Raw genomic sequence first — 27,782 nt, forward strand, 5'->3', positions numbered from 1 at the left:
TGCAAAGAGCAGATTATGATTTCTGTGGCATCTAGAAAATGCACTATCTCCACCTTGACTGGCTATGTTGGATGGAAGCTGGAGGAAAGGACCTCAAAAGGGCAGGGAAAGCTGGGAGGAGCAGGAAAACACTGGATGTTGGTAAACGGGGTTCAAAGCATCGCACTCTGATCTCTACACTGCAGTCCTTGGGCTGTAGCATGTGAATCCCATGGTGCTATGCGTCCCATGGGTAAGTGCTCAGATGGTCTCTCAAAGACACAGAGGAAACAGGGTGTTTGGAAGGAGCTCAGGGCTAGAAATCAAGAGACTAGGATTTAGATGAAGCTTTGTAACCTGGACAGCTCACTTTGCCTCTCTGAGCTTTATTTCCTCAACAATAAACTGGTCATAATAACACCAGCCCTGGCTACTCTCTAGGACAGTTTGAGGTATGTAAATACAGTAATTTAGACAAAATATTTTTGAAGAACAGTCTAGCACTCTGTGAATGGTTAGGATTTTTATCATCTGTGCTTTTCTCCAGCCATCAGAGTAGGGAACTACAGGGGAAGCACAAGCTTAGTACACAGGAAGTTCTCAGGGACAAATCTCTCAATCTCTTTTCCGGCATCTTCCTCTCTGCTCTTTGGGGATGGGACACTTCGAAATGTTTTTGTGGGGACACCAGGATTCAGAGGTATTAACTTAGTGGGACAACATAGGTAAACTGAATCAGAGAAAGCTGATTTTAATCCTGTATTCATCAGCTGTTGCTGCATAACACCCCCCCCCCCTCCGCCCCATCGAATTGGCATGTATTTCTCAATCATGGATTTGCAGGTCAGCTTTGTTACAGCTTTGTTGTCTCCTCTCTAAGCCTGTTTTCCCATCTGTAGAATAGAAGTAACATTACCAACTTCATGGAGTCGGAGTGAGGATGATGTTCAACACTCCCTTTGAACTAAAGATACGCTCTGTTCAGGGTATGTTACAAGGTAGGTGATGTTCATCCTCTAGGCCCACTAGTAATCCAAGAAGCAGTTTGACCTAAAAATTCTCACTCTGGGAGACAATGCAGGCCATTGGCTACACTAATCAGACTGCCTCCCAAACTCAAACTAGAAAGGGAGTAAGTCAGTCAAAGAGAGAGGGGCACACATCCAGGAAGGACAGACGCCCTCAAAGACCACTCAGGTTTTAAGAGCTGGAGATAAGGTGGCCAGCCCCTGGAATCATCTCAGTTCTTACATCTTCCTTTCTGTTTTAGTCTTTAGCTGTCCTGTATCCTTCCAAAAGACCTAAGCCCTCTTTTCTTAAGGAGTCTAAAGTGAGGCATGGTTTTTTGCAACTGCAGGAGCTGTACATACACAGAGAAGATGCATATAGAGTTGCCAGCCCAGGGCTTGGCATATAATAGGTCCTTAGCCACTGGTGGCTACTGTTCCCTAACCAGGGAGCTGCTTGAAAGCAAGGACAGTGTCTCACTCACCAGGATTTTTCAATAAACCTCTCACATAGAAGATGTTCATCAAACATTTACTGTATAGATGAGTAAATGAGTGAATGCCATGTCTGAACCTGTAAGGACAAAAAACCAAATGGCATTCATTCATTTACCTATACAACACACATTTACTGGACACTGACTTGTGGCAGATCTTGGGCAAGATGCTAGGGATACATCCATGCACAAGAACATGTCCCTGCTCTCACAGAGTTTACGTCTGGTTGGGAAACACGATAAATAAGGAAAAGGATAAAGACATGATGTCAGGTGAGGAAAGTGTTATGACAAAACAAAATAAAGCAAAGCAAGGAGAAAGTGATTGGAGGGGGTGGGGCTATCTTTAGAATTCTTTGCCATCCCTCCAGTGGGTGCTGACTCACTGTATGGGCCTTGGTTTGCCTGTCTTACAATGGGGGTGCTGTTGGGATGAACAGTCTGGGAGGGTCCTTCCTTGTCCAGGCTTCCCAGGTTCTGTGGTTATGCAAGGCAGTGGCTGGACATTACAAGGCCTCTGGAAACTCCAGGCTGTCAGTATCTGGAACTGGAGAGAGATTTGCATGGAATGAGGATGACCAAAGAGCGTTGGCACTGTTCTGCGAGAGAGAGCCCCACGCCCACTCTCTCAGCTGTTCTGAAAATAGTGACATGATTACCTGTTATTTACTTTGTGTGAGGAGCTTTTGGCAAGAAAGCTTCCCAACTCAAGACTCCTAGAGGGAGACCTCTGTGATCATAAAAATGGATATCATTTATGTGGTGGGTGTTGTGCAAAGTACCATACTCTCAACACACGTGGCTCCCAAGCTACTAAAGAGAAACTGAGATGCAGAGGTAAAATGTCTTGTCTCGGGTGGAGGGTTATAGCCCCCAGATCTCTCTGACCCTGAAGCCTGTGCCCTTAATCTCCAACATAAGAGAGAAAGGGATGTTTGTCCAAGGAGAGGGACTGATGGAGTGACAGCGATCTCAGGAGAAGGAGAGAGGAAAACTAGAAAGAAAAGGTGAGAGGGTTTTGAGAAGCCTTCCAGGAGCATTTGATCTGGGCCATTACAGAAAGGATTAGTTGTAGTTTCTTGGGTTAGGTGTCTCTGGATGCGCCAGGTGTACACGCAGACTTGATTACCTTTGGCCTAGGAGGCCTGAGAAAAGGGACGGAGCAGCTTTACCCCAGTTATAAGCCAGATCTCAGCTCCTTTTTGAGCTGCCTGCTGACTCTCTGAATCACTTTTCTGTGCTCGAAAGGAAGCTGGCAGGAGGATCTGTGCGTGGCCCATGCCATCTTCCAGACTCCCTCTATCTCAGGGGCAAAACCAAGGAAGGGCCAGAATGTAGGGGGCATGGACTCAGTACCCAGAACTTCACCTTATTTCATCCTCCTAATTACCCCAAGAGGTAGGTCTTTTATCCCCCCACTGAGGAGCAAAGTGATCTTTAAACTTTCCTCTCACTGGTGAGTGCCAGAAAACAGGATTTTAATCAAGAATTTCTGGCCCCAATACCTGGGTGGGTTTTGTTTGCTTGCTTGGCTTTTGTTTTGTTTTGTTGTATTTTACTTCAGTCCCATGTAGGGGAATTGAGGACTTCAATTCAGCTCACCTTTGATTACAGCATTTTGTTCTGTAGGAGTCACAGAAGAACCCATTAAGACTTTTTAAAAGGCCTCAGAGTCTGTTCAAATAGTTTTTAACCTCTTGGGGGTCAGGAAGAGAGAATCTGAGGTTGCTTGCCCCAGAAATTTGCATAGAGACACATACGTTATGGAAGTAATGATCATCCATGTTTCCCCTTGTCCCAGTTCAAGAAGCACAGGGAAAAACCCTACACATCTACAAATAACCACATTCAAACGTGTTTCATGCCTTCGGAGAGATTCTCAGAACACAAAGAAGGGGAAATTAATTCCTTCATTTCAGGAGCTTGGGATAGCTTTATAGAAGAGCTTCTGGTGTCTAAACTGGTAGTATTTAATCTTTTTGTCAGTTTGCTTTCCAAATGATCATTGAACAACTATGTATTTCTGGCACTTTTTTTAGTTGACTGCTAATCCTTTTTCATCAAGAGTTTAAATAGTTGCAAAGGTTGCAATTTCTGATATATTATAAATTCATACACTCAAAAATAGATGTTTATAGCATTCTTTTCATTATATACAGTTGAATTAAATACCTACAATTTGATACCTACAACCATCCGTTTAAAAAATACATGAATGGGGGTGCCTGGCTGGCTTGGTGGGTAGAGCATGCAACCCTTGATCTCTGCGTCCTGAGTCTGAGCCCCGTTTTGGGTGTAGAGATCACAAAATCAATCAATCATGAATAGGCTCTTCTCTAATGGAAATTTCACATCATTCTTTTTTCTATTCAAACTCAAATATCCACTCCATGTTTCAGCACATAAACATTTTACCATAATTTTTTTTTCACCCCTCCAGCATAGGGAGCTTGAACTCATGATCCTGAGATTAAAAGTTGAATGCTCTACAGACTGGGCCAGCCAGGTACCTAACCAATAATGTTATTCTTAAATGCTTAAATAGCTTATTGATAGCACTATCATACTTTTCTGCCTAAAAAGAATTACATAAATCGAATCATTATTTTACCTTCCATGACCTTACGACTAGGTATTCAAATTCTCTATCATTACAATTATCATGAAAACACAATCTTTTTAAAAAGATTTTATTTATTCATGAGAGACACAGAGAGAGAGGCAGAGACACAGGCCGAGGAAGGAGAAGCAGGCTCCATGCAAGGAGCCCAATGTGGGACTGGATCCCAGGAATCAGGGATCACGCCCTGAGGTGAAGGCAAACACCCAACTACTGAGCCACCCAGGTATCCCCATAAAAACACAATTGATCAAAGCAGTTTAAATATATTACAGTTTTTTGAAGTCCTAAGAGCATTTTTAATGGTATTTTGGAGATAAAACATTTCAGTTTTATGAAAATGAACTACACATATTTAAAGTGTGCAATTTGACATATGTATACACTGGTGAAACCAGTTCTACAAATTTTGATAAATAATTATTAAACAAAAAAAGTACTGAGTAATGTTTCCTTCCCCATTCATCCACATGGCTCTGGAGGGATATTGCTTGTGCAAGAATGAGACAGACTTTAGCAATAATTTTATTTCTACTTTTAATTTTTTATAGCTGTCAAGCAGTGGGTGCCAGAGTCAGATTGTATTGGTTCAATTGTTGTGGGTGATTTAGGCACCCACAGAGGCTAGGCACTTTAGGGAACATGACCATTACTAAAAATTAAATTATATAAACTTATAATTAAATAAACTATATTAAAAACAAAGGAAACACTTTGTACTCAAGACTCATGACTTCCTAGTTATTTCATTAGATCTTTTTTTTTTTTTTAATTTTATTTATTTATGATAGTCACAGAGAGAGAGAGAGAGGCAGAGACATAGGCAGAGGGAGAAGCAGGCTCCATACACCAGGAGCCCGATGTGGGATTCGATCCCAGGTCTCCAGGATCGCGCCCTAGGCCAAAGGCAGGCGCCAAACCGCTGCGCCACCCAGGGATCTCCTATTTCATTAGATCTTATTGTTATCCATGCTTTTGATATTATTTGCACCTATTATTTTGCACTATGTGTGGTAGAAATACTGCTCATCTCTAACCAACTCTGTGTTCAATGACATCACACTGGGAATTTGAAATCAGGTGGGAGTATTTATACCACAGAAATTGACAAATGGTACAAATTAGCACTTCTTGCTTCCCCCAACCTATTGTTAAACATTTATCAGCACACCACTGGCTGTAAGAAGTTGGTGGGAATAAAAGGAGTTTTGTTATAGCGATGTGTTGACAGATAACCAAAAATGCATAGTGACCTATCATCAAAAATTATTTTAATGATCTACGTACTAACAACTATTTTAGGCCCTCCTGGGATTGTGTGGAAAGCAAAGATTGCAAAAACCATCCGACTTGCGAAAGAATATCTTATTCTGACGTGAAATCCACTCATTTTCTCAACAGATTTCTCAATCCTAGGAAAGGGTTTGGCGAAAAAAATTGGAAAAAAATTGCTTACCTTTAAATCCCTGGGGAAAAATAGGATCCACATTTGAAGCTTGCTTTACAGTCGGATCTCTCCAGCGTGAGGTTTTCATCCTTTTGCTAATAATTGAGGGAAGAGGAGAAATCACTCCCAACTCTCTACTCCGCAAAGTATATGAATTCAGTTTGCCAACAGAGGCCAAAATACCCTGGTTATGAAGCTGAACCTCTGCCTTAGAAGGATACACACAGAAATCAATCGGGGGGGGGGGGGGGGGGGGAAGAAATCAATCAGGGTGAGAGACCAGTCTAGTCACCTTTGGTACTTTGATTAATTGTGATATGATGCTTCCTCCTAGTCATTCTAACAGTATCTGTACCTGGAGACCCCCAGAGGATTTCCACCTCCAACCCTTCCCTACAGCTTGGGGGGGGGGGGGGGCGGTGGTGTAGTGGTAAGGCCAACCCAAACTTCTTTTACAAAGGGTGGAAGCAGATCTGGGATAGACTCGCAGACTAGTTCTGAGAGACGGAACTTTTTCTGAAGTTCAAAATCTGGAAAAAGAAATCCCTTAAAACAGAAGTCAGCCATGGTAAGACCAAAAAGTCTACCCTGATGGGGTACCCTTGGTTTTTGTTCAGCCTGCTGCTAAAAAATGGCTTGCACATTTTTAAATAGGGAGAAAATCAAAACAAGGATGATATTTCGTGACACCTAAAAATTATACGAAATACGAATTTCAGTGTTCCATAAATAGTGTTTCATCAGAACACAGCCGCGTTCTTTCTTTCAAGTATTTGTGGCTGCTTTCGAGCTGCGAAGCTGGAGTATGACAAGACACCGAATGGCCTGCAAAGATTGAGCTATTTAGCTCTTTACAGGAAAAGTTTGCTGACCCCTCAAGCCTATGCACGTTCACGTCCCATTTAGAATGTGCTCGGTACCCTGGGGGGGGGGGGAGTGTAGCGGGTTTGGGGAGCGCCCGCCTCCAGGGAAGACCCTGGGCGAGTCCGTGGCCTCAGTTTCCCCAGGTATAAAACGAGGTTAGACGCAGTGCTCCCCGGGGGCCTGCCTGGGAGGACATCCGAAGAGTAAATGGGACAGGGACTCGGGGTGGATCTGGAGCGGGCGGGTGCGCGCGGGGCGGGTCCCTCGGGGTTTCCAGCCGCGTGGGCGGCCGGAGCGCCCCGAGGCCCAGCTTTCGCGGGGGAATTCCGGGCGGGGCGCGGCGGCGGGGCGGGGCGGGGCGGGGCCGGGGCGGGGCCGGTCACCGCCTATAAGAGGGGCCGCACGCCCGCCGGGGCCACTCGCCTGCGCGCCCTCTGCGGACCGCGGTGCCATGGCCTCCGCCCGCCTGCTCGCGCTGCTGCTGCTGCTGGTCGTGGGCTCCCCCGCCGCCACCGCGGAATCGGTAGGTGCCGGGGCATCCCGGGGGGAGGGGGCGGCCCGCTGCCTCCTTTGTTCCTGGGGGCCTGAGATGGGGGGTGGCGCTCAGGGGGCCGCGCCGCCCCCAACTAGACGCCGGGGCTGGGGAAACTTTGCTGGAAACTTGGCTCCGGGGTGACGGGGAGGCTCCGGGCCGGGGCGGCTCCCCCGCGCGAACGTGCGCCCCAGCCTGTTGCTCTTCCCGCCTCCCCTGGCCTCGGCCCCGCCGCGCGCTCCGGGCTCGGACGTGACTAAGCCGGTGTCACCTCTTCTCCCCCCACACTCGCGCCCTTCCCTGGTGACCCCGGGGCAGGCTCTGAGTCGCGGACCCCCCTGCTCGCCGTCCGTGAGCGCCCGAGCGGCTGCTCTGGAATCCGACCGGGCCTGGGGACGGGGGGGTGGCGTGTGCTCGGAAGGGGGAGGGGGACGCTTGTGCGGGGCCTGTTTCACACACGGGGAGTGAGGAGCTGAGCCCTGACCACAGGTCCGGCCCCAGCCCTACCCCTGGCTGGTGACCGGGCAAGGCCCTGCCCCCCTTCTGAGTGTCAGTTTCCCCATCTGCACACGGGCCGGGCGAGCGCAGCAGGAGATGACCAGTGCTTCTTTGGGGTCCCTCCAAAGTTGAGACTCTGATCCTTCTAGGGCGGACGGGGAGGGATGGTCTGGGCCCGGCGTTTCACCAAGAGTTGAACCTCTGCTTTCTGCGAGAATTCTGTTTATTTCTGCTGAACTGCGCTCGCTCGGGAAATCGGAGTACCCACCTGGGGTGGAGTAAAGGGGGTTGGGGGAGGGAAGGCTACAGTGAGCACCGAGAAGCTCTTCTCACTCGCCCGCTGGTCTCTGTCTTAGTTTACAAAGCCCTAGGCCACCAGAAGCTCCATTCATCCCAGCGACCAGCGGGGGAGGAGGGTGGCTTCCCCATCTGGGAAGTTGGGGGAGCAGGAATTGATGGGAGAGGCTATCTGTCCCCCCAAGAACCCCAGCCCCGAGCCCCCTTCATGCCTTAAGCCCCCCCTCCCCCCTTTTAGACAGAGGAAGTCTGTGGAGTTTTATCATTGTGGATTCCTTTATGGGGCTCCTTTTTCTCTGGGCTTGCTTGGAGGAAAGCCCTTTCTGCCTGGCTGGCTTCTGTTGAGGAATGCATGAGACCCCGAGAATAACCTGCCAGCACAATTGAAGGCAAGCAGTGATGATAGCAAACATTATGGTGTGCCTTATGGTGTTCTGATAGCTTTCTAATGGCTGTTCTAACTAATGGCCTATCAACTAGCTTTAATTCTGACAGCCCGGCTGTTTACCTTAAATTGGTCCTGAGGTTGAGGAGGTTAGCTAATTTATCCAAGGCCACACAGCTTAATATGGGGCTGAGGCATTCAACTTTAGCCAGCCAGGCTCCCAAGTTCCTGCTCTTATGATAAGCTGTGGTCTGATGCTTTCTGAGGGGCTGCCCTTGTGTCCCATCCTCAGGTAACTCAAGAGTTTAGAATCTGTTGAGATTTGGGGCTGGCCAGCCTCAAGAAATTCTGGGGTGGAAGGAAACGGGCCCAGGGTGAGGTGACGACTTCCCCAAACTATGGGCAACCTTATGGAAAAGTTAATGTCTGAGCCAGGACTCCAGCTCACACCCGCTACTCCCTGGTGCAGTGCTCTAAACTAGACCCTGAGAGATGTGTTGGAGTCAAGCAGCTGGGGAGACATCCAAAGGAATGCATGTTGGCTCCTGTGGGTAGCCTGGGGGGAAATAGAAAGCCCCAGGCATGGGCGGTCACATGGCAGTCCCGGGTGAGGGGCTGCTGAGTCTGCAGGTGCTTCAGGGTGAGGAGCAGACAGCTGTGTCCTGGGGGCAGTCGGAAGGATATGGTTTGGGGGAGGGCAGCTGTGTCAGCCCTACACATGGTGACCCATCATCAGCTAGGGAGAAGCTGGCCCTTGAGCAGCTGCTTCCGGAGAGAGGTATCGGTCTCCCTCATCCTGACCTCAGCACTCCCCTTCCTGAGGAATGTCACAGACCTTCCACCTCGAATTGGGTTACAGGGCTTCCCCTTTTGCCTCCCCTGTCCCCTTACTGCCAGGATTGTGGCCGGAAAAATCAGGCCTAGTCATAGCTGGGTAGATTTTTACAGGTGGAGGAAACAGGCCCACTGGAGAAGGGATTAGCTAATGGCAGTTATGATTTGTGGGGTGCTTTCCACATGCCGGGTCCGGTGCCCGGTCTGGTGCGTCTTATCCTCACAGAAAGCCCAGCATGTGGGGATTATATTATACCCACTTTCCAGATGAAGGAGCTGAGGGTCCGCCTCCAGGAGTGCTAGTGAGGCCCTTCCCCAAGTTTTGGGTGTAAGCCAAAGGCCTGCCTTCCCCTTGGGTGGTATCCTATCCCCACCACGAGGGCTTGGTGCCACAAGTTTTGGGAAGGGAACCCAGTCTGAGCAACCAGTCTCTTCCCTGGCAGGGCTTGCTATCCCAAACCAGTTCTTCCTGTCTACCTGACTGCCTTCCTGCCACTCCTTCCCTAGCCAATTAAAGACAGCCTTGTTTTAGGAGCTGGACCCCCCCAGAAGTGTTGCCGCCCAGGGGCACAGCCTCCTGATGTGGCACCAGGCCCCGTGGGTTCTGGGGAGGTGTACTTTAGCTTAGAGAGGTTTCTGGTCTCCTTGAGAATTCTTTCCTTGATTGCACTGAGGTTGGATAGGGCAGGAGCATAGGGGGTCTGGGACCCTTGAGTGGCCAGTGAGAGCTCTTTGGAATTCTTAGAAGCCACAGAGAACCACCACGGAGGATATTTGGGGCCGTGGTTTAGAGGGTTCTGTGGGGTTGACATTACCCCATCTGTAAAATGCGGTTTGAAACAAATGACCTTGAGCGCCCTTCTGGGCTCAAGTATTCTATGAATAAATACCTATTCTTTGGAAGGGATTGTAGAAACCCCGGACATCTAAGGCATTGCCTCCCTTGAAGAGACTTAGTTTGTGAGAGAATTAGTAAATATATCCCACCAAAATCTGAGTCGTATGCCCACTCCCCATCCCCCAACCCGACCACACATACCACTTCCACCCACACACATCCCCTGGGGCAGGGGAGGGGGGAATTTCTGCTCTATTCATCTTCAGTGAAATACTTGTTCCTCAGTTAGTCCTCAGGAAATGTTTGTACGAATGAATAAACTCGTGCATGTAGCTTCATTCTAAAAGGTGCGTTGAGATTATTATCACTTAATATGAACGTCTTCCAGGGATACTGTGAAGTAGATTTTATTTTCTACGTGTTTATTTTTTAAAGATTTTATTTATTTATTCCTGAGAGACACAGAGAGAGGCAGAGACATAGAGGCAGAGGCAGAGGGAGAAGCAGGCTCCTCACAGGGAGCCTGATGCCGACTTGATTATCGATCCCAGAATCCTGGGATCACACCCTGAGCCCAAGGCAGGTGCTCAACCGCTGAGCCACCCAGGCGTCCCTATTATCTACATTTTTACAGGAAACTGATGCTCAGAGGAAGATAGTGGCTTGCCAAGGTCAGCACTAGGTCTCTCTGATAATACAAGGTGTCTGCTTTGAGCACCCGGAGAGGACATTCCAGATGAGGAAATGGGCTGGTTTTGAAGGCAGTTACTTTGAGTTCTGCTTTTGACCTGCAGGGTAACCTTGAGTAAATGTACCCTATCTCTGGGACTCAGTGTCCCCAACTCTATAATAAGCCCACCTTGAACTAAACCCCTCCATGGATCCTGCCTGCCCTGAAAAACACACCAATGGGGGGAAGGGGAGCTTTCTTGGCCCCTTTGGTAAAGATTCTAAACAAGAGGACAAGTTGGGGGGGGGGTGCAGGGAGGTGGAGACATTCAGCTCCTGCCATCCCCAGCTCCTGGAAACAGAGGGCTTTTCCAAGGACTTGGAGTGCTGGGCCGTCTTGAATGAGGAGCTGGGAGAGCCAGGCTGGGCTTCCCGCCCCAGTTCCCTCTAGGGAGGCATTTGGCTTCTAGTTGTTCTCAGCCTCCTGGATTGGTGGGTGTGATTTCCAAATGACCATTGAAAATTGGGGGAAGGGGCTGGACAGGGCCTGTGAGTCACTGGAGGAGAGCGGTGGCTGGCCTGAGTCACCCATTTCCTTTCAACCTCTTGGCCCGAAGGATGGTTCTGGTGGGGGTGTTGGAATGGGCTCTATAGAGTTTTACCATGTCCTCTGAGAGCCTATTAGAGATAGTATCTCAGCGTCCTGGACCTTGAGGGGGTGTACAGGGAATGCCAGCACTAGACGTCAGACCTTCTTAGTGCCTTGTCTGTGGGTGGGCTTTGACAGGGTGTGAATTCAACCAGTCTTCAGAATTGGTCTTTGGGCCTGGGCAGAGCAGGTGTTGCTTTGTTTCCCTTAAAGCAGAACTGAAGCTGCCCTTGCTCTGAGCCCCCAGAGTCAAGCTGGTACAGTCCAGATATGATTGAACCCCAGGAGTCTCTGATTTTTCTGATGCCCTCTCCTTGCTTCCTGGAACTGGCTGGAGAGCAGTGGAACATTGGTTTGGGACTTAGGCAGACCTAACTTGCAGAGGTGTGAAGTCCACCTCTAACTAGCTACATGGCTGTGGGCATGTCACCCAGTCCCCCAGCCTCTGCTTCCTGGGCACTGTGGGGAGGCTGGGAGGAGGTGACAAGCCTGCAATAAAGTTCCCAGTGTGTGCCTGGGAGGAAGGCTGCATTCTTAGTGATAGTGATGCCAGCTGGTTCTGTACCATTGAAGATCCTACTCCCAGTCCCCCTGGAACACTCTCTTCCCTCCCCCCAACAGCTGCAAGGTGGAAAGGGAGGAGTCCAGGGTGGGGCGGATGGAGTTCGAATCTACTGTTTGTTTGTTTTAGAAGTGGACTGTTTGCTAATTATCAGATGGGTTTATATTTAAACAAGAACCAGTTCTCGGCAGCCCCACCCCTCCTGCTGGGATCTGTAGGAACCCCTTGCTGGGCAGCTTGCGTCCTGGAGGGTGATGGGGGCTTGCTAAGGGTATTGTACCACCTGGACACCACACAGAACAGGGTCGCGCTCCTGCGTTGGAGGACAGAGTTTCTAGTCCTATGGAGGCTGAGTGAATTGCAGGCAGCTCTCTGGCCTTGGAGAGGGGGTGTGATGGTGGACAGGAAGGTACACAGTGTCTGAAAAGCCAGTTTTCAGTGCAAAGCACCCACAGAGGGAGGGGAAGGCCTGTGTCAACAGTTGGGGCCTGATTTAACCCTAGAAGTACTGGAAGCCCGACTTCTTGGACTGGTTAGTTATTAATGCACTGGTGACCTTCAGGCGGGTCCCTGCACCTCGCCAGGCCCTTTGGCCCTGTGTGCTGGAGGCAGGGTGACTAGAAGTGGGTAAGTTCCCAGCCAGACAAGCCTGAGTCACCACCCTAGCTCTGCTGCTCACCCAGGAACATGCAGTTAGTTAATAAGTCACTTTACCAGTGCATTCTCTGTAAAACACCTGTGTCATTCAAGGGTCATAGTCTGTGTTTGGCAAACTCGTAAAGTGCTGGTCCCATCTTAGTTTATTCTTAGCAGCTACACAGGGTTCTTAACCTGACCAGATATTGGCTTCAGGGGGGTGGTAGCTGTGTGCATGCTGAAAACGTAAACCGATAGTTCCACTTCTTGGGGTTTAGAACTTTATCCTTTCTAGAGGGCTCCCGGAGTCCCCAGGAGATACTCTGTGATTTCAACAGTTCTTCCCAGCTTTGGCCTTCTACAATCCCGCCTACCTATCCCTGCTCCTTGTCACCACCTCTGGGCTCCCAGTTACTCACCACCCTCACCCTCTGGCCAGTCCCTCCTACTCAGCACCCCCTTTAAGCTGCCTCTCCTCTCCCTGGCCCGTCCCTCCTCCCCCTTCAGGCCGGGCGGGAGCTCCGCTGCCCCAGTTTTCTCTGGCACAGTAGAGGAGGCTGTGGCTGGTCAGGTGACACCTGGGGTAATGGAAAGGGGAGGCAGGGAGAGGCTGGTATGTGTGGAAACAGTGACTTGGTGGAGCCTGCTGGTGGCGGCCAGGCCTGCAGGACTGGCTGTACCACTCGGACCTCAGGGCATGGGGGCAGGGATGACCCGTGGCCGGTCACAGGGAGCAGGGACACTCCTTCCCCGGGGGAAGACCGGCTGGGAGAGGTCTATGGGACAGACTGACCCGGGCTGGAGCCGTGGCTTCCCCACGTGTGGGAGGGAGGCTGGGAAGGGGCAGAAAGCCAGCACCCAGGGCTGATCTAATCAGCCAAGACAAGGCTATCGGCTCTGCTCTTGAGAACACGGGAGGCTTGTTTACGGCCTGCCCTTAGATCCAGCAGGGACTTGGGATCTGCTGCCTAGATTACAAGCCCGAGCTTCAATGCACCTCTGTCTCTGCGGCCCTCAGGGAGCCAGCCCCCTCCTGGCTGTCTCCAGCGGTAATCGGAGCAGTGCCCAGCTTGGTTACCAGGCCCGAGACAGAGGGAGGCTTGTCTCTTTGAGAACCGTCTTTTACAGGTGGGCAGGCAGGCCCAGGGAGGAAGTCTCCATCACCTGCTGGCAGGGGGATGTCCAGAGCGGCAGAAGCTCCCACCCCACCCCCATTCCTAGCTGGCACCCCAGGATCCTGGAGCCCTTGCTGTGGAATGGGTTTCCCTGGGGGGTTGGTGAAAAGTTAGCTGCTGGCAGTGCCAGGCCTGGCTTCTCTCCTGAGTGATTGTGTTCAGAGTAACCCGACCCTGGAGTGGGCAGAGCTGACATTCAAACCCCCACCCCCACCCCCACCCCCAGACCTGGCTTAACCCTTCAGGTACCAGAGCACCAGATTTTGGATGGGTGTGTGTTTCTTTTTGACTTTTGGATTTTTTTTTTTTGTCCCCAAAACAAGTCAGGAAATACCCCGAGGATACAGGTCCTTGTGTAGAATGTCAGGTGTCTCTGGTCACTGCCATTTGCTCTTTTTGGAAAGATATAACTGAGTTTCCTCTGTCTCTGTCCTCTTCGAACAGGTGCTCCAAATTGGTGACCTTGGGCAGGTCTCTGGAGCCTTTGCAATTTCAAGGGAGCTGATTGGTTGTTAAAGTCTCTGGTCTCAGAAGCAAAATAAATACCCTTTATAGGCATTAATTCAAGATTTGTGAAGCACATCCTTCCATCCACTGATCATCTTCTTTCTAGTAATGGAACTGCTTCTACAGCTTTTCCCAGGTCTCTCTGACCCTTTGAGCACTAATCCCTTTGGCCAGAAGGAAGGCAGGTGGGCATTAATAATAGCTGCTACTCATTGAGCACCTGCTGTGTACCAGGCCATATGCTGGGTCCCTTGCACACACTAATGCATTGCACTTAATCCTCATCATCTTGTAGGTTGCTCCTAGCTCTGGTTATCAAAAGAAAACTGAGGGTTCGGGATGTGATGCATACCCTGACTCTTGTAGTTAGGAAGTGGCCAGGCTATGCTTTGCTTGTGGGTAACCACTCTACTGGCAGATCCTTCATTTCTGCCTGGGTATAGAGTTCTGATGGTGGCTTCCAGGTTTGCTCATTCTGGGGGATATCTGACCCTTCAGAAAGGGTCATGGAGGAAGATAGTGACTGTACCAGAGGCCCCTTCTGGGGATTTCCTGTCAGGACCAGTCTGGTGGGTTTAGTAGTTTGAGCCCACTGTCCTTAACCCACACCTCCCTTCCCCCGCTGCCCCCATGCCCATGAATTTGGTTGTGAGGTTGTCCTTCTGGTCTCTCACCTCCTGAAAGAAAGGGCAAGTGTGTTCCTGACCCTACCTCTGCTGGGGAGGAGCCTGAGGGCAGGAGGGTTGGGGGTGAGTGGGAGTCTCTTTTCCTCCCACCAGCTCACACTTAACCAAGCCTGAACTTCTCCCTGGTGCCCCAGCCAAGTTTTTGTTCTTTTGTTTAAGCAATATCACTTTCACCTTTGTTTGCTCCCTGGTGGAGCCTGGCCTGGCAGTGTGGGGTTGGGGTGGATAGGGGATGCGCGGGTGGCAGTGAGAAAGCTGGTTGTGGCTAAGGCATGGTCTTGAGAAAGGTCTAGGTTCACAACCCAGCTCCGCTGCTTTCTAGTTGTGTCACTTTAGGTAAATTACTACACGCCAGTTTCCTGCAAAATGGCTAGAGCATGTTACAAGACGGTTGTGCCAGTAAAAATGAACTCATAGAGAGAAGAATCCAGCTCGGTGTCTGGCACGTAGTGGATGCTTGGGCTAGTCACCCCAGCCCCTATGCCTTTACTTGGTGACTAAAGCTATAGGACTTTGGGATAGGGTGGGTGACCTTTTCCTAGCTTCATGCCTATAGGGTAAGGACTGAATGTGGAATATGTCTGGAGTGACAGCTGAGGCCTGTGGGTTTGCAGAGACCTTTAGTTTTGCAGCCAAAATCCTTGAAGCGGGGAAGGAGGACAGTTCCAGCCTGAAGCCAGGAGACCTAGGTTCTAAGTCTAGTTCTGCTGCCAACTGCTTTGGGTGACCTTGGCAAAGTCCCTTGTCTTTTAATCTGTTTGCTGGGTTATAAAATGAGACCATTGGGCTTAGTAGCCTCGGATACCTTGGCAAATGTTAGATCCTGTAGAACAGACAGCACCTATCCCCTCTTCTGTAGATAATCTGGGGAGGCATCCAGCATCTCAACTACCAGGTACCAACCCCAGGTGCCCACCAGCCCTGGGGCAAGCAGGATCTGTGGGATCCAGGCACACTGATGCATTCAGCTGGTGATTTCTGTTATGGTCTGTCAGAAAGGGGACCTGAGGGCCCAGAGAAGGTGCCTGTGTGTGCACACGCACACATGAACACACAGTTCCGGGGTGGGGATGGGGTGAGTGGAGAACAGATGGAGTAGGCTCAGCCAGGAGCCGGGTGGAGTCCTCTCTGGTCAGAGCTGGGTCTGGCTGCTGGGTGGCCTGGTTCTTCAAATCTACCCCAGACTGAATGGGCCTTGTCTGCAAAGCGGGTGAGGCAAGGGAGGGCTGTTGGCATACCCCCCACTCTCAGACACACAAAGGGATGTTTGCCCATGATCCCATGGAGCTTGGGCCTCTTTTGATGACCTGATCTTAAAGGGTTCCCACTTGGGAATTTACTTCTTGCCAAGAGTCGTGGGCAGAGAGGGGAAGAGAGGGTGCTTCTAAGTTGAAGAAGGATTTGCTTTCCTGTGTCCTCGCATGAGCACACCGCACAAAGCTTCTTCCAAGCCTCGTGACTTGCTGGAGGGGAGGGTACATTGGCTCCTCTAATGCTTGAGAACCCTGGAATAGGTGCTTGGCAGGGTCTACTTCTAGCCATGCCGCTGACCTCTGGTGCCCTGAGACAAGCTGTTTATCCTCTCCAGAATCCTGGTCTAGAAAGGAAAGGGGAGGGACCACCAGGCGACCCCTAAGAGGTCTGAAATGCAAGCAAATCTGGGTTTCAGCTTTGGTTTCCAGGCTGCCATACCTGCCTCCTCTCTTAGCCTCCGTTTAGCTATTGTAACAGGGGAGCTGGTAACTCTCAGCCAATCAGCATGCTAATCCCGTGGTTGTTTTGAAACACCCCTTAGCACTTGCACATAGTTAAAGAAAGGAAGGACGGGTAAACAACATTCCAGGGCTCCTGAGGGTGAGGATTGGTGGGGAGGGTCTCTGCCTGAAGCCTGAAACTGTGCCCCACGGTGGTGGGACCCCCCAGCCCCCTGTCTCGAGGACTTGGAGCCATGACTCCCACAGCCAGTCTGGTCTCCCTGGCCAGGTCGACAAAGTGGCCATAGTACCATTTTTCTCTCCTGGGCTGGATTTGGCCCCCACTCCCCAAGGCTCCCTCCTAGCTGGGGTGATCGGGCACTCTACTTCTATGTGTGTCCGTGCAGAGGTTCATGTATATGTGGTTAAAGGCTCAGGTGACCCATGCCTGGATTCTGGTCCAATGTGGCCACTTTCTGCCAGTATGACCTTGTGGCTGGGCAAGCCACTTAACCTTCCTGCAGCCCTAGTTCTACTTCTGCACAAGATCTATCAGGAGGACCTCCTTCATGCTAAGGGCTCAGGAGGTCCTGCTCTTTCAGATTTGGGGCCTGGGGGCGGAATCTGTGGCAGGGGTTGGGGGGTAGGAGCGCAGGGACCTCGCCCTAGGGACAGTTTCGCAACCACCACTGAGAAGCCTTCCTCCCAGAGCTGCCAAACCAAAGCCACAGGCACGGGGCTGTGTGCGGGGGCTGGAATTCCAACACCAGCAGCTCAGCAGCTCCTGATTCCGGAGTCATGAAGTCATCCCCAACCAGGGCTTAACCCCTTCTGGCTCCCCACCCCCATGTGTGGCAAGTGTTCAGTAAAGATTCTCCCATCCGGTCGAAGAGGGCTACGTGCCCACTGCCTTCCCCCTAGTCTGACCTTCCTCCCTTCCGAGAATCCAGCATATGCCCTTGCGGGGGTGGAAGAGGGCACAACAGTCAGGCTCTGCCCGCCTCTCCCCGGAAGCCAGTGGAGGAAGGAAGCCAGTGGAGGAAGTAACGGGAGGATCCTGGATGGCTCCTGTGACAGTTACCTTGTCCTAGGAACAGATACTCCTTCTTGAGCTCCCCCACTGTGTCCCTGGCACTCTCAACCTGGTGAAAGACAGCCTGGGGCTCAGTCAGAAAAAGACACCTGGCCTCTCTACTCTGAGCTGCCTAACTCAGTTATGGGACCCTAGGCAGGTCACTGGCCTGTTCAGGGCCCAGAGTATCTCAAATTCTGTGAAATGAGAGGACAGGACCTCCCTGGCCTTTGTAGCTGGTCTTCTGGTGGTTCTAAGCAGAGCCCCTATCTCTTACAGTTAGGGGCTCTGAAAAGAACGGAGAATGTTTAGAGGAAGGGTGTGTACTGAACTTCATTGAAACCCTAACTCTTTTGGCAAATAGTAGGCACTTTTGCATTTGAGTTAATGTGGGGGGGGGGGGGAGGATGAACTTTGCTCAGGGCTGCTGTTCTTTGGGAAGCCTTAGCCCCAAGCCTAAGAGGAAGAGTGATAGGCTGAATGTTTCCTACCCCTGTGAGTTGGGGGGGGCAGTTGGGGGAGGCGGTGGCGGGGGAGGGGGGGGACAGAGTAGCTGACGTACTATATAGGATCTTGGAAAAGTCTTTGCCTCCCTGGATCTTGATACTTTACCTTTGAAAGCTTATTGGTGGAAATGGGCTTAAGATTTTGCTGTGATATGATGGGCTGGGTCCCCATGGGGTAGGGATTGAGGACATTTGTGGGTGCTGGAGTGGATGGTCCATGAAGAACTGTGCCGCTCTGGTGCCTTGCCCTACCCAGGGCTGTTGCAGAACAGATTTGTGGGAGATGCTGGAAAGTTGAGTACAAGAGCGTGCTTATGTCCATGTGAGTCACCAGGTCTGTGCAGCTCCTGGCCTGAGGCTGCCCTGGGGTGTGGGTGAGACAGCCCTATCCGCCCCAGCCCAGTCTGAGTCAGCTGGGAAAGGTGTCCTGTTCTGGGCAAGACCAGCAGCCATCTCCCTGCTGCTGGTCAATCAGCTATGACTTCATTTGCATCCTAGAACCCCCGGAGTGTCATACCCTCCAGCCCCTGTGGTTCTGCAGTCTGGCAGCTCTGTGCTGGATCCTCATTCTTCCACCTGCTACTCGTGTCAGAAGGAAATCCCCACTTCCCTCTGTTGCCTTTGGTGTTAAGAACAGGGACTGACACAGAGTAAATACTCCGTAAACGATACCAAGTAATATTTAATGTTCTGATTATTACTGACTTTATGATTTTTCATTAGCCTAGAATGGGAAAGAGATTTGCCTAAGGTCACACAGCAAATTAGGGACCAGGAGGGGTGCAGGACCTAGGTCTCTGGGTTCTGGCCTGAATACCTTCCAGCACCCCAGCTTATCTTACTGAATCCCCACTTCACTGCCTTTTGGGTCTCAGAGTCTGTTGTAGAGCACCAGGGTGCTGTTGAGGGGGCTGATGTGACTCCTTTTTTCATCCTAGATCCGAGAGACCGAAGTCATCGACCCCCAAGACCTCCTAGAAGGCCGATACTTTTCTGGAGCCCTCCCAGATGATGAGGATGTAGGGGGCCCCGGGCAGGAACCCGATGATTTTGAACTGTCTGGCTCTGGAGATCTGGGTATGGAGGATGTGGTGGGTAGGCCTGGGATCATGGGGCTGGAGGGTAGTGAGCTTGCCTTGAGATTTGGGTTTTTATGGGGACTTTCCTACAGTGCTCCTCCGGTCTCAATAAAGAGGAAACAAAAGTAACTATCAACCCTTTTCCAGCTCTGACTACCCTCCTTGGGCGAGTTATTTGTTGCTTTGAGTTCACTTGTCGCTCTAGGTTTACTGAGCACCACCAGCCTGGACCTGTCTGCCCATGGCTGGGGGCCCTGAGGAGGGGGTGCTGGAAAGAACTGTTAGTGTTTTCTTCCTATGCAAAGGAAAGGGACCGGCTCAAAAGTCTGCGAGCATGTGTGGGCAGAGGTGTGGGGGAAGGTGCCCAGGCTTCCAGGGGCTGGACCAGGAGCCAGGGCTGTTCATGGTCATCTGTGACTCCCTGGCTGCTGGGCCAGACACAGCTGCTGAGAGGCGTCCCTCCTCTGTGTAGAATGGTGTGGCGATTGGAAGTTTGAGCTTTGGAGTCACATAGGCTTGAGTTCCTACTGCTTCTCTGTGACCTCTAAGCCTGGGTTTCTAAATCTGCAAAATAGAAAAATCAGCCTTTTGGGGATTGGACTGAGTTAAAGCTCTCTTGGCACATACCAACCACTCAGGACTTATTTATTTATTTATTTTATTTATTTATTTATTCATGAGAAACACAGAGAGGCAGAGACACAGGCAGAGGGAGAAGCAGGCTCCCTGCGGGCAGCCTGATGTGGGACTCGATCCCAGGACTCTGGGATCACGACCTGAGCCAAAGGCAGACGCTCAACCACAGAGCCACCCAGGCGTCCTCAGGACATATTTTAATGTTGCAATTCCTACTATTTAGTATTACAGTCTAGAGTCTTCTTGAAGGAATCCCGTGGGGATCTTGTGAAAATGTAGACACTGATTCAGTGAGCCCTGAGATTCTGTATTTCTCACCGGCTCCCAGGTGATGCTGTTGGCCCCTGGATCCGTAATTACAGAGCAGGGGTTTGGAGCTGACAAAGCATCAGCTCAGCTACCTACCTGCTCAGCATTCTTGTGAAAGAGCCAGGGAGGCCAGTCTTTGGGGCTCCATTTGACAGATGAGGTGATTCAAGCTGGGGTGGGAATGGTCACTTGCTATACAGTGAGCATTTGAGGGCTGGTATAAGTAAGGACTCCCCCCAACCCCCTCAAGCCATGGCTGAAGAAGGGGGAGGTCCTTTATCTAAAGATACGTGACTTCATTCACACTCACACAGCCTTTCTGACCTTCCAGATGACTCAGAGCACCGCCAGACCTTCCCCGAAGTAATCCAGCCCCTGGTGAGTAGTTATGTGCTTTTGCCTCTCCCTACTTGTTCCTCTTTGACACCTGTTGAGAGGGACCCATAAGTGAGGGTCTGACCTCTCACTCTGTAGGAAAGCTTTTATTTGTGGCCCTGGCTCCTTAGAGGCAGGCACAGCTGTGGGTCATGGCTAGGCCATCCTTCCTGCAGGGATAATCACTGTCAACACTTAGAGGTGTTTCCAGCCCCTTTACTGTGCGTTTCTAGGTATTTCCCAACATGAGTATCAAATTGTATATGCAGTTTTCTGTGCTGCATTTTTCACTTGAAAGTGGTCATGAGTTTATTATATGAATTTATTTCCTCACATAATTAAATGTGCTTCCTACTCATTTTTATAGGCACATAATCATAGTTCACAACTTTTCCCTTACTGATGGAAAAGTTAGTTGTATATGATTTTTTGATATTCTAAAATTATAACACTACAGCAAACATCTTTCACTCAAATGTCTGATTGGCTCCTTGGGATAGAATCCCAGGGACAAAGGACCAGCGATTTCTACAGTTTTGCCAGACTGCCCCTGCCCCCCGCCACCCCCTCAGCGGGGGTGGTTATTCTCAAATACCCACTACCAGCCGTGAGTAGAAACACCTGCTTCCCTGCCCCCTCGGTCACATTATTCATTCCCCATTTGGGAGTCTATTAGAAAGGTTGAGGGTAAGCATTTGATGGCATAATTGATGAGAAGTTGGTGCTGCTTTGTGCTCCAGGACCACATGGTTCAGCCAGCAAGATGGCAAAGGCAGACTCCCTCCCTGGCTGAATGTTTCCATCCCCTGCCCTGGGTTTGTCCCCAAACCATGCTGAGTGTTGATCTCTTCTTTCCATCCCATCCAGGTGCCTCTAGATAATCATATCCCTGAGAAGGCAGGGCCTGGGAGCTGGGTCCCCACCGAACCCAAGGAATTGGAGGAGAACGAGGTCATCCCCAAAAGGATCTCACCCTTTGAAGGGGATGAGGATGTATCTAACAAGGTGTCCATGTCCAGCACTGCGCAGGGCGGCAACATCTTTGAGAGGACAGAGGTTCTGGCAGGTAAGGTCCTCACCAGATACTTCAAAGGGGGAGAGGACTCAGAGGAAGGTAGTGCTGCAGACACAGGATGCCCACTGGGCTCCTTGGTACCCTTCCTGCCCTCTGCAGGGTGCCCTGGCCCCCAAGAACTATACCTCCCTAGGGGCTGGCTCTGACTGGGGGAGGGAGAGGAAAAATTGCATATCAAGGCTTGTGAAGAACAGCCTGTGAGTCTGTCACTTGCCTTAAGTCCCTCTGTGTTGTTTTTGAAACATTTGCATAGGCCTGGGGTTGGTATCTAGGGAGTTAATTATTAAACATCAATTTCCCCTGAAAGTCCAGAGAGTCCTCTGGATTGGGCTGGGGCTCCCCTTCCCTCTGCTCTATTACTTGATAGCCTTGTGACCTTCCTTGGCTGAGCAGCTTTTTCCAACCTCCGTTGAGGAGGTGAGTCTCAGTTTCCTCCTCTGTAAATGGGTACAATGCTACCCCTTGGGTTGGTGTCATAACTCCATGAAAATTAGAATCTGAAGTAATTTGGCAAGCTGTAAAGCGCTCTTCTGATTTGTTGGTATAATCTGTCATTGAGTCTTCATTGACTTTTCATTTAAGGTGGCATACCAGAAACCTTCATATGGCAAATGAAGGCACTGTGAGGCCTAGAGAGGGGTTTGGTGCTTAGCCTGATGCAAGAACCATAGGTTCTTGACTGGGGGCAGCAGGTGGGAGGGGTGGGTGCTATCATGGTGGAAGCCCTGTGCTGGGGTGGGGCTTCAGGTGTGGCCTTCAGTGGATGTGGTGACTGACACTCCCTCTCTCCTTCCCTGACAGCTTCAGGGTCTCCAAAGCTGGGGATGGGTTGTCAGAGGGAACTCTCTTTTCTGGCCAGGGTTTATAGGCCAAGGGTCTATCTGCATGAACCAGCCTGGTGAGGGGGTACTTAGTGTTCTTTCTACTTTTCCTTGGCTGCTTTATGTGCAATGTAGAAAGGGTAGGGGATGCTGTTGGAACTCAGGAGGCCCTTAGAGACCTTTTAGTCACCTAAGCTTCAAAATATTTAGTAAAACATCCCCCATCTTTTTTCAACCACTTTTAGCTGGGATATGTGGGATTAGCACAAGGCTTTGCTTTCACCAACTAAGGGTTGTACTGTTATTTTATTTTATTTTATTTTATTTTATTTTATTTTATTTTATTTTATTTTATTTTATTTTTATTTTATTTTTTTAAAGATTTTATTTATTCATGAGAGACACAGAGAGAGGCAGAGATATAGGCAGAGGGAGAAGCAGGCTCCCTGTGGGGAGCCTGATATGGGACTCAATCCCAGGACCCCAGGATCACAACCTGAGCCAAAGGCAGACACTCAACCACTGAGGCACCCAGGTGCCCAGGTTCTGCTGCTTTTATTTATTTTTATTTTTTAAAAGTTTTTATTTATTTATTCATGAGAGATGCAGGGAGAGAGAGAGAGGCAGAGACACAGGCAGAGGGAGAAGCAGGTTCCCTCATGGAGCCCAACATGGGACTTGATCTCGGGTCCCCAGGATCATTCCCTGGGCTGAAGGCGGCACTAAACCACTGAGCCACCTGGGCTGCCCGGTTCTGCTACTTTTAAAGAAAAATTTAAAAACCACTGATCTAGTCCAAGCAAGTGTGTCTTGTAAATGGGGAAACCACAGCTTGGGTCACGTAGCAAGAGACAGAACCAAAGCCAGGCCATCTCTTAAATCTTCAGGTTGAGAATCATACATGCATAAGATCTTGATGTGGGAAGTTAATGTTGTTGCATTAGTTGAGGTGGGACTCTGTTCCAGCAGCATCTCAATGGCACCTGGAAGTTTCTCAAGTGCTTGCTAGGTGCCATCTCATCCATGTGCCCCCTCACTGAGTCTCCACAACCCTATCAGACACATATGGTTATCTGTACTCTTACAGATAAGGAAACTGAGGCTCAGGGAAGCCAAATCACTTATGCAAAGTCACCAAACTAGGTGGTGGTAGCCCTGGCATTTGAACCTGTAGCACAGTCACTTGTGAACCTGTCCTTTTACCTTAACATAGTGGAGAGTCCCAGCACAGACCAAGGTCCTGAGAGAGGAGCTGGAGGGGTATCAGGGAAAGGTGATAAAAACACTAGCAGAGTTGGTACCTCATTCCATGTGCATTTTTTGTATTTCCTGGGGTCACTTTGTGGCTGCTTTTTCTTAGAGTTTTAGCCAAGAAAGAACCTCACTGGGCTCCTCTGTGCCATTCTGCCCCCATTCTGTGCATAGATGTGGAGTGTGGGCAGGGATGGAAAATTAATCTTCTTAGCCCTAGTAAGACCGAATTAGGGGACTCAGTCTGCCACAGCAAGGATTCTGGGAAATATCCCTGCCCCCTCAACAAACAGGAATGAGCCCTTCAGGCGGGCCCGGCATAATGCAGAACAGCTGCTCACCTGAGGTTAGCAGTGCACCTCTGCCTGACGCAAGCAGGTAACCTTGGGCAGTGCTTCTTTCTGAGCTGAACTGTGCGTGTCATTTATTAAGCACATAACTGTTGTGCCAGGCCCAGTTCAGGGTGCTAGGGACACAGATATAAACCACAAAGGTTTACAGTTAGCAAGTACTGAGCACATGCTATGCATTGTTCTAAGCACTTTCCGTGGGTTTATTTAATCCTTAGGACAGATGAGTGAGAAAGTTACTGTTGCTTTCATTTTGCAATGAGAGGGATGAAGGAACTTGCCTCATCACACAGCCAGTGATGAGTAATGGGAGTGGGTCCTAGGCCTTAACCACCGAGCTGCAAACGTAGGAGTGTAAACCACAGTATGTAATTGTCTCTGACATAGTAGCATGGCAGTGTTAGCACGTCCAAGCTGTGTTCGGTAGTGTACACCTACGTGCATAGAGAACTTGTATACATGTCTGTAGAGTGTAGGCCCAGGGGCACCTGGACGGCTCAGTCGGTTAAGTGTCTGCCTTCAGCTCGGGTCATGATCTCAGGATCGAGCCCCACATCGGGCTCCCTGCTCAGTGGAGAGTCTGCTTCTCCCTCTGCCCCTCCCCCTGCCCCCTTCCCCCGCTCTTGTTCTTTTTCTCACTCACTCTCTCTGTCTCTCAAATAAATAAATATGATCTTTAAAAAAGCAAATAGAAGCGTAGGCCCGTGTAGGTGTGTGTGCACACAGAGCCCTCTAGACAGCGCGCTGTGCCAAGGCTGTGCTGTGAGTATGTCTAGGTGGATTTTTGCAGCCTGCAGGTTTGCTAGTCCCTGGCTGAGTGAGTTAGTGTTAAGCTGTTGCTGGGGCGGGTGCCTGGCTGTGGGCTCCAGCGGGGGTGGGTTGGAGTGGTGGCTTTGCCACTTTAGCTCTGTGGTCTTCGGTGACTTACGGTGAACCCAGTCTGGTTAATGAGGTCATGCGTAGCACAGGCGACAGCAAGGGGAGGGAGATCTGGTTGTAAGAGAGCTGACTGGGGAGTGGGGGAAGCGGCAGCGTACCCAAGGCCCTAACCCACAGCTCTCCCTGTTCTTCCCCTGCAGCTCTGATCGTGGGTGGCGGCGTGGGCATCCTCTTTGCCATTTTCCTGGTCCTGCTGCTGGTATACCGCATGAAGAAGAAGGATGAAGGCACCTATGACCTGGGCAAGAAACCCATCTACAAAAAAGCCCCCACCAACGAGTTCTATGCCTGAAGCACCCGCCTGGGTACTGGCTTAGGCCTCCTCGGGGAGGGAAACCGAAGGATTTTGCAGGGTGGACGTTAGGGTCGGGGGAGGGCCACCTAATACTGACCTGTCGGCATCTCCAGCTCTAATTATGTTTCCAGTGTCAGATGAGACCTCATCTTCTGTTCCTGCCTGCCTCTTCTTGATTCTCTGGGCCTCGATTGTCCCGGCAGAAAAATGGGGTTAACACTTGGCTTTGCTGAAGGCAGGTGTGGGATTGGATCATTTCTTAATCTCACACTTCACGTGTGGGCCCAGCTTACAGCCTATCCTGAACCTGCCTCCCCAGGGCCCCTCTGAAGCTGGTACAGGAGTCCTGCTGGAGCTCTGCCCCCCAGCGACCTTTTCCCTCCCTTCTGTGAAAAGGAGCTGGGAGAAGGAAGAACCTTTCTGTACCTTGAGATGATGTGTCTGCCAGAGGGCACTTGTGGCCACACTACAGGAGTCTGTGGTACACCTTGAGCCATTCTCGGCTCTTCCAAGTGACTTTGGGAAATCAACCTTTTTTATTGGGGGGAGGGGGGTGGGCAGAAGAAGTGAAAGTTCATACTGAAATGGACTTGCAGAGTATTTGTAAATCTGCTTTCAGCGGGGTATTTTTTCTTAATGGTTCATTCCTTGGTGCAGAGCCTCTGCCTGGGCAAGAGTGTGCCGATGCCGAGATGTTCTCCTCTTGCACTTTCCACAGTACCTGCTAAGTTTGTATTTAATGGTTTTTTATTTTTGTTTCTCAAAAATGAGAGAAGAGACGGAGATATGATTTTTATTAATTTTTTTTTTTTTACTATTTATAGCTTCAGACAGGGCCCTCTTCCCTCTTTTTCTTTAAATACCCTCCCCATTTTTTTTTTTTTATACTTAACACACCCCTGCTCATGACCTTGGCCCTTTCTGAAGCTGCTTCCTCTGAGAAGTAGCTTTTGCTGAACCAGGCTTCTAGCAGTTCCCAAAATATAATGTAGGGGATGGTGGGATATTTGTGTCTCTTTTCTTGTAATATATTGTTATTCTTTCTTGGTTCTAGAAAAATAGATAAATATATTTTTTCAGGAAATAGTGTGATATGTCCCATTTGAAGTTGGCTGGATGGTTGAGTGAGTGGATTTTTGTGTTGCTGAGTGGGTTTTTGCCTCCTCCCCCCTTCCCCGTTCCTGGTGCCTTCTCCTGATTGGGCTGGAATAATTGAGGGTAGATAGTTCTACCTTCGTTCTAGCTTCTGCTTTGATCCCAGCTGGTGTTCCTTTGTTTGTTTTCTCCAAATTTACGAGAAAATTGGACAGCTGTTCTATCCATTATGGTGACCACTAGCCACATATGGTTATTCAAATCAATTAAAATCACATAAAGTTATAAATTCATTCCTCATTTACACTAACCAAGTGCTCATTTGCCATAAATGGCTCGTGGCTGCTATACGGAACACGCAGATGGAGACCATGTCCACCTGTTGAGCCTCAGTGCTAGAGAACTAAACTGGCTTAACAGGTCCCAGCCCCAGCCTTACTGGGGTGACCTTTGTCTCCCAGGGAAAAGGGGGGATGAGGGAGGACTGATGGGGGCTCTGGCTCTGGAGCTTGTTATCTGTGACTCTCTCTGTCCACAAAGTAGAGGCCTGGGGGCTTAGCCTGGGCAGTCTGCATCTTCTCCTGACCCCACTGGCTGGGGTACAGGGGAGTCACCCTTGCCCTCTGCACCCTTCACCACCACAACCCAGGGTCCCAGCTGGCTGGGTCCTCTGCACCGCCCCACCTCCCCCACCCATGTCCTTTCCCTCTGGTTATGTTGGGAGTGAGCACCTCTTCTTGTAGCCACTTCACACTGTTGTCTGTTACTCATTTTTTTTTTTTTTTTAATAAGAAGATAATAAAACCTGGTACTTTCTAGATGGCCTGTCTCTGTCATTTTTTTTCCTTGTCATTTTAAAGTGTGTGAGAAGTCATCCTTTCTGGGCTCTATAACCATTGAGATCGGTGGAGCCTGAGAGGACTGCTTGACCAAATGCCCTTAGGGGTGCCAGACACAGGAGGCAGAGCTGTGAGAAGCCAAGAAAGGATCTAGGAAGAGAGTCAGAACATGTACATGGATGCCTATAGGCATGTTGCACTTGCCTTGGTATTTAATTTAGATGGCACTTTGTTTTTTAAAAAAAACACAAAAAACCTTGGGTTAGGCGCTAACTATAGAAATGATGTTTGGAAAAAAAAAAAGAAATGATGTTTGGGGCACATGGGTGGCTCAGTGGTTAAGCATCTGCCTTTGGCTCAGGTCGTGATCCCGCATCAGGCTCCCCACAAGGAGCTTGCTTCTTCTTCTGGCTATGTCTCTGCCTCTCTCTGTGTCTCTCATGAATAAATAAAATATTTTTAAAAAGGAGGATGCTTCCCATATAAATCCAGATTCCCCACTTCTTTCGGGAAAAATTCAAGATATGGCTACTCTGGCTGATGGCTACAGTTGGAAGTTGCTGACAGGCAAGATCCTGTCTAGACGTAGCATCTCTGTCCACCTGCTGTCCCTTATGTCACCTGCTTGGCTGCTGCAGGCATTGCCATAGTTGGGTCTGGGCAAACCCCCCTGATGCCTCTCTTGATACTGGTAAGAGCTTTTTTACCAAGGGGGAAGCCTGCACTTAGCTTGTCTGCAGAGTTAAACCTTAATTCCTAGGCCT

At 50.0% G+C, this 27,782-nt stretch overlaps 1 protein-coding gene across 1 annotated transcript; it reads left to right on the forward strand.

Moving 5' to 3' along the window:
- Positions 1-6,766: 6,766 nt before the first annotated feature.
- On the forward strand, positions 6,767-26,997 carry SDC4 (syndecan 4). The gene is made up of 5 exons (XM_025998721.2): positions 6,767-6,937; positions 18,893-19,031; positions 20,310-20,356; positions 21,221-21,419; positions 24,930-26,997. Exons 1-5 carry the CDS (start codon positions 6,866-6,868, stop codon positions 25,079-25,081), a joined length of 609 nt encoding a protein of 202 aa, XP_025854506.1. The 5' UTR covers positions 6,767-6,865; the 3' UTR covers positions 25,082-26,997.
- The last annotated feature ends 785 nt before the right edge of the window (positions 26,998-27,782 follow it).

This window comes from Vulpes vulpes, chromosome 14 (genome assembly GCF_048418805.1).
Source record: "Vulpes vulpes isolate BD-2025 chromosome 14, VulVul3, whole genome shotgun sequence".
Lineage (NCBI taxonomy): Eukaryota > Metazoa > Chordata > Mammalia > Carnivora > Canidae > Vulpes > Vulpes vulpes.

Bases quoted from the DNA above. Each gene is read 5' to 3' on its own strand.
- SDC4 (XM_025998721.2), top strand. From the start codon at position 6,866: ATGGCCTCCGCCCGCCTGCTCGCGCTGCTGCTGCTGCTGGTCGTGGGC. The intron at 20,357-21,220 runs GTGAGTAGTTAT...CATCCCATCCAG, and splicing joins CCGAAGTAATCCAGCCCCTG to GTGCCTCTAGATAATCATAT. The intron at 21,420-24,929 runs GTAAGGTCCTCA...CTTCCCCTGCAG, and splicing joins GAGGACAGAGGTTCTGGCAG to CTCTGATCGTGGGTGGCGGC.